We start from the raw sequence: 14,161 nt of genomic DNA, 5'->3' as shown, positions 1-14,161 counted from the left end.
AGCACTGAGCCTGTGATAGAGTATATAAAAGAGTACATAAGTACTAGCCCACGTAGCTTATAGCCATTCGAAGAGGCCCACAGGGCTTTGATCTTTGATAATCACAACAACTTGAGCATGTCTTTCTCTTGCTCTGCCAAATAACCCCCCCACCCCCCTCCCCCCCCGCCGAGGTGTTGCGAATTTGTTTTCTGCCATCTGGAAAAAATTGTGTCAAATAGTATTTAGCCTAGTACTGCTTTGTTGTCGGTGTTCCTGAGTAATCTAGCCACGTGACCAGGCGATTCACCAAGCGAGTTACTCACCTCGAAAATTAGCTACCGTGGATCCTCCCTATAACGAATCAATTGAGAAAGGCCGACCAGTTCGTTAGAACGAGGATTTCGGTGTAGCGAATATAGATTTTTGGTGTAGATTTAGTGTAGATAGTTATCCTACCCTACTAAGAGCTGATCAGGGAGCATCAAAAGTGGACTGCCGTCTTGGCGTGAAGCCGCGCCCCGTATTTGTAAAACAGCACGGGCGCAGGAAGGAAGGCCAGCGCTAGAAACCCCAGCAAAGTATTGCCCCACCCATACCCCAGCGACTGGTACATCGCCGGCCCGGCCAACGGCAAAAAAGTACTGCAGATGAACCGTAACACGTTGTTGGCCTCCAACGCTGACGCTGACGCTGCCGATCCGAACAAGTCCACCAGATACAGCTGCGCAGGCATCTAAACGGAGAACAAGGCACAGAAAAAGTTAAGCAATGGGTCACTAAGCGGAACTAATGATCAGTCTCAAAAGAGAGAGGGGGCTTGCTTACCATGACAAAGAAGGACCCAAACCCTATCACAGTAGTACCGATGATGGGCACGATCCAGTGCACCTTGTAGTAAGCCGTCCAGCCATAGATGAAGAGACCGATCGCAATGCAGGGGCAGAAGTAGATCATCAGCAGAAGACGATACTCGGGTCGATGCTGTGTGACGCCATCCTTCTTCATGCGCGCGGCCGTCACCCGGTCTCCCAGGGGTTTGGCAATAAACATACAACCGACCAACGACACCCCCAGTCCCAGATAGACCAGCCCGGAGGTGGCGGTGGTGAATCTATACTGCTTCTCAAACACATCCGTGAACGTGGTAAAGAGAAGATACATGAGTCCAAAGATGAGAGCCATGTAGATCGAGATCACCAACAAGATGGGGGATCGGAATAAAAGCTTGGTGGGCCGTACGAGGGCTTGTAGCAGGACTTGCTGCGGCGGTCGGTTGTCCGCCATCTTGGATCGTAGATGCAAGTTCCCGGTCGCCACGCGAAGACGGGCGGCCTTATGCTCTAGCAGGACCTTGGGATGTGTCTCTCGCATCACCACCAAGGCGGCAATCCCAACCGCACCCCCGAAGATGGCGAGGAGCCAAAAGGTCCAACGCCATCCAAGACCCGCGGCGACAAAGCCACCGATGAGAGGGCCAAGTACCTAGTAGTCACCAAAAGAACATGTGGTCAGCAACCTTTGCTTGTCATTCGTACTGAGTAGAGAGAGAAAGCGAGGGTCAACCCTACCGGTCCAGCCATAGGGCCCAAACTGTACAACGACATGGCGAGGGCGCGTTGCTGAATCACTGTCACATCGGCGATTGTCCCACCCCCCAAAGCCATTGGAGTCCCTCCTGCACAGCCGGAGATGAAACGACAAATCATAAAAGTGGCGAGGTTTCGACTCAGGGCGTTTCCGATCATGAACGCCACGAAAAATAGATTGGCGACATGATACACTGGTAAGCGGCCAAACACCTCGCTGAGGGAGGACATGAACATCGGGCCCATTACCAAGCCCAGAACATAGAGGGTGACGGCCAGAGTAGCCACTGTAGAGGAGTGATTATCGAAGGTATCGAGGACTTTGTTGATACCGGGGGCACACATGGTTGGGCCCATGTTCCTAAGATGGTAAGTGGTTAGATGGATGGATGGATGGATGGATGAATGAATGAGGGTTAATTCTGCCTGGGGCCGGAAGGATTGCGCCCTACATGACCAAAGAAATCAAGGCCACCACGATGACATGGGCCCATCGCTTGCCACTGGACCAGTTGTGTGGGTTTTGTTGATCCTCAGGCCCATCCCAATCGACAATCTCGTCATTGGTGGTTGGTTTGTCTTCAACCAGGCTCGTCTCGAGAGAGGCTGCGCTGACAGCCGTCTCGGTATCTTCTTGTTTAGCCGCCATATCTGACTGTGTCTGGTCAATCTGACTGCTTTTGCAATACTTGGGATGGATTCGAATTAGTTTGGTTAAGGTAATGTGTGTACATAAGTACTTCGGTGGTGAAAGTTTTTAAAGGTGAAAAGCTCCATCACACCACCGGAGCTCGCGTTAGCTACTCCGTACATTTAAAAACACCAGGCTAGAGGAGGGGGGGGAATGAACAGGGAAGCTATCTTCGATTGAAAGTGTTCGGATCGTATATGCGGGCTTTCCTCCGATTAGGGCCGATTACCCCCGCCGATCCCGTAAGTATATACGGTGACTGGCCTCAGGCAGATATCTCAGCACTACCTAGTAGTAACTACGAGACCACTACTAAGTTAGTCTCCGTGCTTAAGGCATCCACTGCTGCTGACTCCGCCTCACTCAAAGAACCAACACTCACTATGAACTACCCAACATCCACCCCTCCTGCAACCATCCATCCATCCATCCTCCGTTGGTCCCTATCTCTTACTGATGAATTTAACATGTCCTTGTCCAATGTCTCCATGTCGCAGGACCCGCTTACCTCATCCGCCGCAATTCCTCCCGCCAAGCCCCGTCGCCGGCGTGACAAACCCCAATTCTCCTGCAACGCTTGTCGTCAACGAAAGTCTCGATGCGATCGGCAACAGCCCACATGCTCCAGCTGTCTCTCGCGGGGTCAGACGTGCGTCTACCTGACGCCTAGGCCCGGAGCATCGTCCTCGTCGGCCCCGTCCAGCGGGACCTCCGGAGTCCATGACCGGCTCGTGCACCTGGAGCGTCTCGTTAAGTCGCTGATGGCCGAGGGGGTGGTATCTCACCACCACCACCATAAGCCCCCGCAGCCACTGGCCACGCCCGATTCCAGTTCCAGTGGCGGTATTCGACAAGAGTCGGCCAGCGGCCTCGATACGCAGTCGGACTGCGGAAGCATGCAGATCACCAGTTCGGAGCTGCGGTATGTGGCCGGCGAACACTGGGCGGCCATTCTGGACAGTATCGCCGACCTGAAAGCCCACTGTGACCGTGAGGAGCAGATCTCCCTGGCCGAGACCCCCACTCATCTCAGTGAGGAGGAACCACCCCACTTCCGCCATGCTTTGTTGCTGTATGGATGTCACCGGGCCACCTCGCGCGCGGAGATTATCGCGGCTCTGCCGCCCAAGGCCGCCGTCGACCGCTACATTTCACGCTATTTCAACTATCTCGACCTAGTCGCATCCGGTGAGTGTGAGGCACTCTCCTGTTCAATCCTCTTTGCTATTCTCCGACCGTCTCGAGATGGGGGTGGGCTGATCTCTGGGTGTTGTACTAGCTGCGGTACATGGGCCCAGCTTTCTGCGAGAGGCAAGTTGGCATATTTTGAAATTATCAGTGTACCCATGCTGACTACAATCACATAGTATGAGGCATTCTGGACCGATTCCAGCCGGGTGTCGATCGTATGGGTTGGCCTTCTCTTCAGCATGGTGTGTCTGGCGGTGATGGCTTCGGATACGACCGACGGGCCCGAAGCGGAGCAGAAGTCCCTCCAGATTGACCTCTACCGCGAGAAGATCGTGCAGTGCCTGGTTCTGGGCGAGTATACGAAGCCCGGGCAATATGTGCTGGAGACCGTCGTGCACTATCTTTACATTGAGTTTGGCATCAACCCGGATGCGGATCGCAACATCTGGTTTTTGTTAGGACTGGAAGTCAACCTAGCGATGCGAATGGGTTACCACCGCGACCCCAGCCACTTCCCGGGCATCTCACCGCTGCAAGGGGAGATGCGACGACGACTCTGGGCCACCGTGTTGACGAGCGACATTCTCCTCTCCAGCCAGATGGGGATGCCACGGATGATCTGTGACTGGAAGTGCGATACGGCCGAGCCGCGCAACCTCTCCGACATGGACCTGGACCAGGAGCTAACCCAGCTGCCACCGGCCCGACCCGAGACGGAACACACCCCGGCGCTGGGGATCATCGCCCGTCGCCGCATGATCATCGCGCTGGGCGCGATCGCCGATCTCGCGGACGCGGTCAAACCGGTCAGCTACGCGGAGATCATGCAAGCGGATCAAGCGCTGCACGAGGCGGTCGCCAGCATTCCACCACCGCTCCGTATCAAGCCGCTGGCGGCGAGCGTGACGGATTCGCCGCAGGTGATCATGTCGCGGCTCTTCCTGGGCCACCTTTTGTACAAGGGGCAGATCATGCTGCACCGACGGTTCCTGGAGCTGCATGTTGCGGCCACGGCGTCAGCGACAGCGACTGGTGCGGGGGCTGGCGCTGGCGCCGGCGAGAATGTCAGCGAAAAAGCCAGCGGCGAAGCGCCCTTCGCGTACTCGCGCACCGCTTGTATAGACGCATCGCTGGGGACGTTGCACATCCAGCACGTGCTCGACGAGGAGACCTGCCCGGGCGGCCAGCTCCACGAGATGCGGTGGCGCATCACCTCCAGCATGAACCACCTCTTTCTAACGGCGACGATGATCCTCTGCTCGCTGCTGCACCGGGCGCAGCCGCTCAGCGAGCGCACGGAAGAAGTTCTGGCTGCCCTACGGCGGGCGCGCACCATCTGGATGCGACGCAGTACCTCGTCCCGGGAGGCCAAGCGCGCGACGGAGATCGTCAGCCTTACCCTTGCGCGCGTCGGGGACGGGAATCGGAGTGCGACGAGTGCCGAGGAGGACAGCGAGCCGATGGTGGTGACGCAGAACGCGTCGACGGTCACCAGCAGTGACTTTACCACAGGGCTGGGGATGACCACCTGGTCGCATTCCATGGATCTGAGTGAAGGTGAGCCGAATCAACTCTTCATTTTCATCACCCTTTCGTGTCTGACTCGCTTTAGCCGACCGAGGGATGATGCCGTCAATGCTGGGACCATACCCTCCCCCGCAGTATACAGGGATGGACTACTCCTTCCCCATGATGGACGACTGGTTGCAGATGCAATGGTTGGGTCCGCAGGAGGCGGATCTGTTCTTCCCGGGGTGACTTCGATGTTCGTCTGCCGTTCAGAATACAAGTTAGTATTTAGTATGCAAAAAAGGTTTGCATAGCGGGGAGCTATGCTGTCTATCGGCCCTGGACGAGCCCATGAGCAAAGCTAAGGCTCTCCACACGGCCGAGCTTCGGATTCTCATCCGATCCCATCCAACATGTATTCGCCGAGTCCTGAAGCCAATACTCTTATCCGAGGTCCCGTACTTAGAACGATTATCGCACTTGGAATGCATAAGCACGCAGATATTTGCTTGTATTATGAGTGCACACATGAAGACAAAGAGAAAGAAAAGCAAAGTCCTTTTGCAGAGGAGGAACTTATATTATCCACTCACGAGTGCTGCAGCCCAGGGCGGCAGCGCCCAAAATGTTCCTGGAACAGCAGGCCGGAATCGGATAGTTGGATGTCTTGCAGACATCGTGTACACCGTAACTGCACGCTGTTAGGGCTTAGTTCATCCACATCCAATAATCGCAACCGATTCTGCCGCCATTTAAGCCCCCGGCTGGACGCCAGATCCTTGTTCCATATCCTGTGGGCGTATGTGCCGACCCCCTCTTCAATCATACAGTATACTGATCAAGCCGAATTGCCGATAAAGTGTATAGTAGTCAACGAAACAAACTACGATCCAGGATAGGGCCTAGCTACGTATCGTAAGCCGGGGGATCCTGTCGCTCCCACTCCTCAAATTCAGCCAGAGGCACGTTGTACCCGAGATGTCGCTTCAGCAGCTCATGGGTCACAAATCGCTCCGGGGTATTGCCCTGTGCATCGACAAAGGCCACGTGCGGATTGATCTCGCTGATGCGCTGTAGTTCGTTGGCATGCCGATGGTGATGAGAACACCCGTCCGCCCCGATCAAGAAGACCGTCACATGGACCCACGACAGACTCAGCAGCTCCAGCTCGAACTCATCCATGTCGGTCGCTTCGCCGTCCAGCAGGAGCAGCAACCGCAGAATGGGCATCTGGGGCCCGGCTTGCCACCCGTACACGGGGTGGTAGGTCGCAGCCGCCGCGTGCTGCTGGAAGTGGAGGTCCTTGACGCGCTGCCAGCCCGTCATGACGCGCGTGCCGCCTCCCACGTGGATACTGTCCCAGACGGCGTCGAGGTTGCGGTGGTTGATGTAGCCCATGTCAGTGGCCCTGCTGGCGAAGGTCACCAGTCGGTAGCCGTCGCGGTTCTGGTCATGCACCGCTAGTGCATCGGTGAAGCGGCGGATGACTGCTTTGGCGACATCTGGACAGAAATACAATGAGGGTTAGTTGTGATGGGACCAGAAGGGCTGAAATGCTTTGGAAAATTATGCCTTTGTTCTTGGGTTGCAGCGTCCGATCATAGCGGGTGATCAGGTACTGATCGTAGGTGGGTCGCACGGGGGGGGAGTCCATCGACCCCGACACGTCCAAAAGAATCATCGTGTTGTCTGTCGGCGATTCCGGTGCGTCTACCGACTGCAACGGGGCTGGCATGACCTGGCGCGAGTAGCCTGCGGTTGAAGTCTGTTGTAAGTGGCAGGTGTCGTCCAGAGCCTCGTACACCGGCGGCGGGTCGATCGCGGTCGCCATGCGTGCTTGCGCGAGCTTCAGGGCTGAGATCCTGTCGGGTTTGAGCCAGCGTCTTGCCTCAGGGCCCTCTGAAGCCCCGGCACGGTCATTTAACACCCAGTACAGCCGTTCCTCGGCTGTGTTCTCGAATCCACGCCACGCCGGCGTGATGCCGCGCCATCCCTCGGTCGCCTCAATCCGGAACTTCAGCGGGTTGGAGTTCTGCGTCGCCCACGCGACGGGGATTGGCTCGAAGTAGCCTGCGCGCAGGAGATGCAGATACTGAATGGGGCATCGTGTACGCAGCTCCGCAATGCGCTGCCTCAGGCCCACGCGTTGCTGGTAGTCGGCGACAATGCGTCGCGTCTCGCCGTCGGGCCATCGCCCGGTCTCCTCCGCGACGATCTGGTCGCGCAGCCTCCGATAGTCGTCTCTCCGCTTCGCTTGTCGCACGGCGTCTCGCTCATCCGAGGACCGGAGGTGGAGGGCTCTGCGCATCTGCGTCATCAGTCTAGACGGTCCGAGGGAGTCGGAATGGTGGGTCGAGTCCGAGCTATCGCCGTCCCCAGATGCCCCCAGCTCGTCTGGAATCTTCCAGATATTCTCCAGTGGCTCGTATTGATTCGCAATTCTCTGAGCATTTGCATTGAGGGAAGCATTCAGGCGGAGGGTCTCAACGAGCCACTGAGCGTGGTAACGAGGCTCCGGTTTCTGCAGTCTGCGGCGACCGACGGGGCCATACGGGGTAGTAATTCTGCTGTAGGGGTTGCTGTTCCAGACGAGGATGGGGGAACAGTCGTCGTAATACTTCTCGCCTGTGACCACCGGGTACATTAGCTTCTCTTGCCTCTCTGACATCCAGTCTTTTCATTTTCCCCACCAGTATACATGACTGCCCCGGACCACTTCTTCAGCACCTCCAGCCGGTTCTGCTTCCGAAGCTGGTACCGGTGGATGTCGCAGGCACAGTTGAGTATGTTCTGCGCCTCATGCTCCGGTTCAATCTCGTCGTTGAAGATCTGGTGATTCCAGCGGATTTGTTGCAGTCGGTTCTGGATATCTTGCTGGATTTGCAGAATGCATTGTGCGGTTAGAATAAACGTCAGGGTCGGATGCCTGTGGGAGGGAGCGAAGTCTGCGCACCTCATCGCGAGCGCGGATTTTTGCCGCCTCGATAAGCGGATTTGTATGCGCGGTCGCGAATAAGTGGCGTTCGTTATCAACACTTGTTTGGTAGGAGGGGGGAGGTGCAGCAATATCCTGACTCTGGATATGTGGTGGTGCATCGGCAGCGGCATGGTTGGTGTATTTCTGGGGGTTGTCATAGAATTGGCTGAGGGCATCATCGAGGCTGACCGCTCCCTGTGCAGATAAGAAACATAAGTCAGTGGGCGGAGGCAGATTCTAGGAGAGAACAAACTTGCCTGCAGGAATAACAAGGCCTGTCCTTCGTTGGCGTGTGGCACGATTGTGGTGAATTTGATGATGTCTTCACGTGTGGGAATCATGGTGGGGCATGCAGGGATGAAATGATGGCTGGGGAGTGAGAGAAGGTGCAAAAGAGATGCCATCCACATTTATATTCACGGTACGAAGAGATCCGTCTTGTAACAACCATGAACCAGTTAACTAGCGCCGTGGAATTAACTAAGGCTAAGCTCCAGCACCGAGGCTTAGCTGGTGATATGTGGAGCACGGACCCTGCATCACGCCGGTGGTGGCAGTGTAAGCAACAGTGGGGCATTGGTCATTCCTGATGATATGTCAAAAATTATCTTAAGTAGAAGCTTTATACTCCCTGGCCCAGAGAAGGTGCTTATGAGCAGCTTGGATAGTGAGTTCTGGTCGACTAAGCTGTCGCCATTTGCGTAGACTCATCTCTTTGCCATTCAGTGAGCTTGCATAGACTATCGGAACAAGGTAAAGATATATGATCTTGTCGCTCGCGTTCTTTCCGAAGAGTTTAGGAAATGGTTGAAATTGGGATCTCTGGATGCTTATTACAGATTTAATGAGCGCCCCAACCAATAGATTGAAGCTCACATATACGAGATCTAGTCTGGGGACTCAATTCAGGACCTGTGAGGCTTCGTGACATCTTGAGAATTTGTATAGCTTCATGAAACGCGCAATGCGTAGCTAGCTCAGGAATACTCTTAGTCTAATTTACTATGGCTAGTATGGTAGACAGTCAAACGCGTGCACCCGCCCTCTGACGGGTGTTCCCAATTCTCTTTGCATCCCACTGCATGAGAGTCACACATCTTTGACAGGATCACGTAATCACCCCTTGCTTCAGCCTTGCGGGCCTCAGCTCTTACAGGCCAGCGATCAGTTCAATACAGTACAGTAGCCAGCATTTTCGCACACAAGCAACCTTATCACGTTTCTCACTTCACTCCTAAACAATGCATACACGTGTACCAACCCATTTATCCTTATTCACGTAACGCGTGGCTGTTCCAGGTGTCTTGCTAGTTGTGTGAGCGCTGCACTTGTTGGTGCTTTCTGCCTGACAAGTCCGCCTCGCGAACGGTTGAGTAGCAGGAGTCTGTAATTAACACTTATATAGTTGATTATATAATAACTTCTGATTCGAAAAGAAATATTTCTTCACACGATTTTGCATAGAGTTCTAAACAGCTTCAATTGTGTTAAACGTCCGGTAAAACAGCCTGGTCATAAGAATTGAGATAGTGTTAGATTGGGTCAGGGCGGGGCGAAGATTTCCGATCCAACAAACCGTCCCGACCCGAGAACGCTCCCACAAAAATAACCCGCCCCAATCCAACACTAGATCGGAAAGACTTACGACTCCCTACTCATGAAACTGTCTAAATGGTAGTCTGACTTGCATGACCAGAAGCATGGTCTTACATGCAGTCAAGCTATCATTATTCATCTATATAATAAGGCACTAATTGATAGTGAAGGTAGCTATATAATGTATTAATCATTATACAAACAATAACTTGTTAACAAAGAATTAAGAGGTATACAATCCCTGCACCTTTTCCACCATACTAACAACAATATTGGTGAAGTAACTTACGGCAGGGCTGAGATTATGAGCCCACCGATAAGCCCTTCTCCATCTCAAGGCTTGGCCCGTGCATTTCCTAGTAGTTTTACATCCCCCAGGTCTGTGACGAGAAAGTCTTTCAACTTCCGTGAAAGGACGAAGTCCGACCCATTCCGCGCTCTTGGGATCGGCCGGAGAACTCGAGATACGGACGATATAAGCTAAGAACAAACTTGATTCACACTAGCAGAGTGTAAAGATATCCACATGCGTGATTGAAGGCCTGTTGATCAGGTATCAGATATAACTGGGGATTTCCTGGTAACACACGAAGTCCTCTGTAAGACCCAGCGTATTTCATCCGCAACGCGTTCTGGCTCTGTGATCTGGATATTATGGCCACTTTTCATCGTGGTGGAGAAGCGCACGTTACTCGACAGATTGAGGAGTTCGCGCTGAAAGGCCTCCTCACTCGCGTCCCAGCGCTCCAGGTAGTGACGAAAGGCGGCTCGATCGGCTTCAGACCCCAATCCTTGGGCCACGCCCCGATGGTACATGCGCTCCTGGTCGCGATGCGAATTGCCCCGGAGCACACTAAGCGGCTGGCCGCGGAGGAGATCACGCCCAGGGAGAAGTTGCTGTTTGTTGGCAAGAATCCCCCGGCTGACCTGCAGATAGGGCAGCTCGCGGGTGGCCTGTTGTGTGTGGTGGGGGCTGGCTTCCTCCGCCATCAGCTCTGCCCACTCGCCCTCCGTGAGTCGATGATCGCGGGTCAGCCCGACGACTTCCATATAATCCAGTCCCGCCGTGACGGCCGCGATAGACGGATCGGGCCATGTCTCGAAGAGCATCCGCTCCTGGACGGCATCCACCAAGACCATCCCGCAGATCACCTCCGGCCCGCGCGCGGCAAGGAACTCCCGCGCGAGAATCCCGCCCCATGAATGACCGACCACGAGGTACGGGGGTGGCAGGGCGGCGGCTGCCAGGAGTCGCGACAGCTCATCCACTATAGTCAAGGAATCCGGCTCAGCGGTAGGGCATGCTTCGCTCTGACCGTAGCCGGTCCGCTCATACAGCAGCACTGATGCCTCCTGCTCGAGATCTCGACACACCGCGCTCCATTCTAGCGCGCTGCTGGTGATCCCGGTAAGAACCACCACAAGCGGAGCGCCAGGCTGTCGAGGAATCCCTCGTAAGGCGTAGCTCAAGGAGTGGGTCCCGATATGGGCGGTATGTTGGAAGTGCTCCATATGGTATGTAGCGAGCAAAGAGCAAAGGTGGGGGGAGAAGCGGGAAGAGAAACACGGAGGAGAGAGGGAGAGGAATCTCTTATATGAGGAAAGTTGCCAAGTAATTAGTGAAGTTAACTAGAGAGATAACTACACTAGTTAGAGCCTAAACATGGGTGAGTCATCTCACATAAAGCCCCATAGCTCCCTAGCCTAAGTACTTACTGTCCGAGCGTGGTAAAAATACATATTATTAAAGCCGCGATGGGATCAAGACACGATGGAAAGAGTGGTTCGCTCATCCCAAACTCCCCCTGCCTTTGCGAAAACCCGGTGAATCAGCTCTTGGTACCAGTTCCCTAAGTGCTGGGCCAATGATTGCCTAGCGGTCGCCCCGGCACGTCTACTGTCAGTGGTTGGCAAACTCTCTCTTTACTTCTCTCTCCAAATTTCTCTCATATCGTCTCTGTGCGGTCGGCTAGCCTGCTATAGTAGCAGTCATTAGCCACCATCAACCTCTTAACACTGCCCTCTCGCGCAAAACCTGCCATTACTACTCCGTAGATCCTTCTTTCCAGTAGCTCGCCAATCAAGAGGAGTCAATCTTCCTTACGAAGTCGCGGAAGACTCCGGTGCGTTTTCCTTGGTCTACTGAAAAGGGTTCCCCCAAAAGAACTCAGGCTACTTGGAGTCGCTCGCGGTTCCTTTAATTGATCTCATTCTCAGCAGTAGCAGAGACACAAGGGAGCCCACCCCGGCCGCAATGGCGAGATAAAATGCAGGGATAATGGCCCTACTGATGACCGACGGGTCGCCGCCGTTGGTTGCAGTCTCCAGTCGACCCTGAACGATGCTGCTCGTGATGGACAGCAAAACCGCCCCGCCCAGGGTCTGTGCCAGAACAATGACTGCGAGGCCAATGGCGACGTCCTGGGTAGCCAAGGCCGTCTGAGCAACCAAATACGCTTGCTGGATTCCGGAACCACCCCCAACACCAATGAGAATCTCAAAGCCAATCAAGGAGGCCAGCTGCGACGCCGGATGGATCGTGGTCAGGAGCGCTGAACCGGCAATGAGCGCGCAGCTGCCCAAGTACATGAACGGCAGATAGTATCCAGTGGAAGAAACGCCAAACCCGGCGACAAGACTGAAGACGACAAATCCGGCCACCATGGGAATGGTATATATGCCCGATCGCAGGGGACTGACAAACCAAACCTCCTGAAACCAAATTGGAAGCTACAGACACCCACCCTTTAGCTGCACAGACCATTCAAGAGAATGCATCGGACTTACATAGTACTCGAGGAGATTGGCGGTGCCTCCGACAAAAAAGGCATACAGAGGTGCACCAATCATCTCTTTTTTCCGGCTCACTCGGCTGGGGATCATCGCAGCCTCTCCCCGCCAGACTTGATGGACAATCAAGGTGGCCAGGAAGACGCCGAACAAGATGAACAAGACAATCACCCTGGCGCTATGCCATGGGAAGGTACTGCCCCCCCACTGTAGCGGTAGAATCAGACAAGCCACCGTCGCTGCGAAAAGAAGGGTAGCCACCAGGTCTAAGGAGGCAATCTGCGTCACCAGCCGCTCTGATCGACCGGCGGGGATATACTGGTCTCGATAGACCAACAGGATGACGAGAATGCACAGGGCACCCGGGGGGGTATTGACGAGAAAGCACCATCGCCACGAGACCCGACTTGTGATCGCTCCGCCGACCAGTGGGCCACAGGACGAGGCAACGCCATAGCCGCCATCGATAATGGCGGAAAAAATGGGTCGTCGCTCAAGAGGAACGGCATGGGCAAGCACTCTGCGGTTTTCGATCAGTGATGACAAACAGATAAGAGCATGTACTCAGATTTGTGAGGAGTACTGACGTTAAGCAGCCCGTGTTCATCCCAGCACAGCCAAAGCCAGACAAGAGCCGGCCCACTATGAAGGCCGCAGAAGTCGTCGCGGTTCCGCTGACCAGGCAGCCGACCTCAAACAAGGCGATTGAGCCGACCAAGATTGGCTTCGCTGGGTACTGGTTGTATAGTCTGCCAAAAAAAAGGATCGAACAAGATGAAGATAGGAAACTGACGAGGGAGTGAGCTGGGCGGCCAAGGGGAAGAAGGATTTGCCCTCAGACACCTTATACGTACTATGCTGTTCCGTACCAGCCCATTTGATCAACTGAATGGAAATGAGCAGTGATCTTAGGGATCGCCGTGGCGACCAGACTTTCATTCTGCAATTGCCGTTTCGACATGTTAGTAAAAGCTTCTGATCTGACACCACTCGAGAAGGTTCCTTGACAGGGAAGTGAAGGGGGTTTTCCATACCAGCCCCGTAAGAAAGGTGCTCACTCCCAGACATAACAGAAGAGCTGATAATCTCCATCCCGTGAGGTATTTTCCACGAGGACATTCAGCCCCGGAAATGGTGACATTGGGAGACTCGCAGGTTTTCTCCGGCTTGTCAGACTCAGGCTCTGTCGGACTCTCGTTGCCGGGCATTTCTGTCTCCCGAGGCATTGCCGTTTGGAAAGGGTTTGGTCCTGAGAAGAGGGAGACTGTCTCAGGGAGGGAAGTATTGAAGAGAGGAGGGGGAGGGGGGGAAAGGCGCAAGGCAGAGGAGGGGAGAGAGAGAATTTTGGTACTATTAAACTTATGCAGTGCAACGTGTGAAGAATTAGGGCCCCACAAGCACCACTGACTACGATACTTCTAAAAGATGAGTGGCTAAGCCGGACCCTGGGAATGGGGAGAAGCTTTGCTTCCGTTGCGTGATTCTCCCTTAAAGTGTGGATCGGACTTGGGACAGATGCAACAGCAATATCTATCTCCGAACTAGGACTATTGGGAGGCATTGAGCAGATACTGATCTCACTATGCGGGATTTCTGAAGAAGTGGGGCCTGACAAACATCTGAGATAACCCGACTCCTTCAGGATCACCATATTTGACACTACCCGACTCCTTCAGGATCACCATATTTGACACTATCCGACTCCTTCAGGATCACCATATTTGACACTAGAAGATTAGCCGTAGGAGAGACATGTCGATCACACGAGGGTCGAATGGGGCGCCGTGCGGACCCCGTACGGATTCCGTACGGACGCCGGACGGATCCCGGACGGCCGGT

General features: G+C 54.4%; 5 protein-coding genes across 5 annotated transcripts; 1 reads left to right on the top strand and 4 right to left on the bottom strand.

The window, feature by feature from the left end:
* Positions 1 to 463: 463 nt before the first annotated feature.
* Positions 464 to 2,239, bottom strand: BP01DRAFT_400622 (MFS transporter; the record flags this gene model as incomplete). Its single annotated transcript, XM_025578584.1, has 4 exons — positions 2,021 to 2,239; positions 1,551 to 1,929; positions 808 to 1,464; positions 464 to 715 (listed from the first exon to the last, which is right to left on the bottom strand). Exons 1-4 carry the CDS (start codon positions 2,215 to 2,217, stop codon positions 464 to 466), a joined length of 1,485 nt encoding a protein of 494 aa, XP_025435262.1. The 5' UTR covers positions 2,218 to 2,239.
* Positions 2,240 to 2,747: 508 nt separating this feature from the next.
* On the top strand, positions 2,748 to 5,208 carry BP01DRAFT_332208 (putative transcription factor; the record flags this gene model as incomplete). The annotated part of the gene is made up of 5 exons (XM_025573076.1): positions 2,748 to 3,447; positions 3,539 to 3,597; positions 3,627 to 4,465; positions 4,532 to 5,007; positions 5,063 to 5,208. 5 exons carry the CDS (start codon positions 2,748 to 2,750, stop codon positions 5,206 to 5,208), a joined length of 2,220 nt encoding a protein of 739 aa, XP_025435261.1.
* Positions 5,209 to 5,453: 245 nt separating this feature from the next.
* Positions 5,454 to 8,296, bottom strand: BP01DRAFT_420292 (uncharacterized protein). The gene is made up of 5 exons (XM_025579451.1): positions 8,194 to 8,296; positions 7,913 to 8,131; positions 7,626 to 7,833; positions 6,476 to 7,584; positions 5,454 to 6,405 (listed from the first exon to the last, which is right to left on the bottom strand). The coding sequence occupies exons 1-5, from the start codon at positions 8,275 to 8,277 to the stop codon at positions 5,866 to 5,868; spliced, it is 2,160 nt and encodes a 719-aa protein (XP_025435260.1). The 5' UTR covers positions 8,278 to 8,296; the 3' UTR covers positions 5,454 to 5,865.
* A 1,445-nt stretch (positions 8,297 to 9,741) lies between these two features.
* On the bottom strand, positions 9,742 to 11,084 carry BP01DRAFT_352800 (alpha/beta fold hydrolase). Its single transcript, XM_025574018.1, has one exon. The coding sequence runs from the start codon at positions 11,042 to 11,044 to the stop codon at positions 10,082 to 10,084; it is 963 nt and encodes a 320-aa protein (XP_025435259.1). The 5' UTR covers positions 11,045 to 11,084; the 3' UTR covers positions 9,742 to 10,081.
* Positions 11,085 to 11,419: 335 nt separating this feature from the next.
* BP01DRAFT_413005 (MDR family MFS transporter) lies at positions 11,420 to 13,576 on the bottom strand. The gene is made up of 5 exons (XM_025578981.1): positions 13,357 to 13,576; positions 13,177 to 13,262; positions 12,910 to 13,110; positions 12,320 to 12,842; positions 11,420 to 12,262 (listed from the first exon to the last, which is right to left on the bottom strand). The coding sequence occupies exons 1-5, from the start codon at positions 13,546 to 13,548 to the stop codon at positions 11,705 to 11,707; spliced, it is 1,560 nt and encodes a 519-aa protein (XP_025435258.1). The 5' UTR covers positions 13,549 to 13,576; the 3' UTR covers positions 11,420 to 11,704.
* Between the last annotated feature and the right edge of the window lie 585 nt (positions 13,577 to 14,161).

Source organism: Aspergillus saccharolyticus (genome assembly GCF_003184585.1).
Source record: "Aspergillus saccharolyticus JOP 1030-1 unplaced genomic scaffold BP01scaffold_2, whole genome shotgun sequence".
Classification (NCBI taxonomy): domain Eukaryota; kingdom Fungi; phylum Ascomycota; class Eurotiomycetes; order Eurotiales; family Aspergillaceae; genus Aspergillus; species Aspergillus saccharolyticus.
Note: the sequence above shows the minus strand (reverse complement) of the source record. Positions and strands in the feature narration are given on the sequence as shown.

Bases quoted from the DNA above. Each gene is read 5' to 3' on its own strand.
- BP01DRAFT_420292 (XM_025579451.1), bottom strand. From the start codon at position 8,277: ATGATTCCCACACGTGAAGACATCATCAAATTCACCACAATCGTGCCA. The intron at 7,834-7,912 runs GTGCGCAGACTT...CTGCAAATCCAG, and splicing joins AAATCCGCGCTCGCGATGAG to CAAGATATCCAGAACCGACT. The intron at 7,585-7,625 runs GTCAGAGAGGCA...CGGTGGTCACAG, and splicing joins GGAAAATGAAAAGACTGGAT to GCGAGAAGTATTACGACGAC.
- BP01DRAFT_413005 (XM_025578981.1), bottom strand. From the start codon at position 13,548: ATGCCTCGGGAGACAGAAATGCCCGGCAACGAGAGTCCGACAGAGCCT. The intron at 12,843-12,909 runs GTCAGTACTCCT...CGAAAACCGCAG, and splicing joins ATGAACACGGGCTGCTTAAC to AGTGCTTGCCCATGCCGTTC. The intron at 12,263-12,319 runs GTAAGTCCGATG...GGGTGTCTGTAG, and splicing joins CCAATCTCCTCGAGTACTAT to CTTCCAATTTGGTTTCAGGA.
- BP01DRAFT_352800 (XM_025574018.1), bottom strand. From the start codon at position 11,044: ATGGAGCACTTCCAACATACCGCCCATATCGGGACCCACTCCTTGAGC.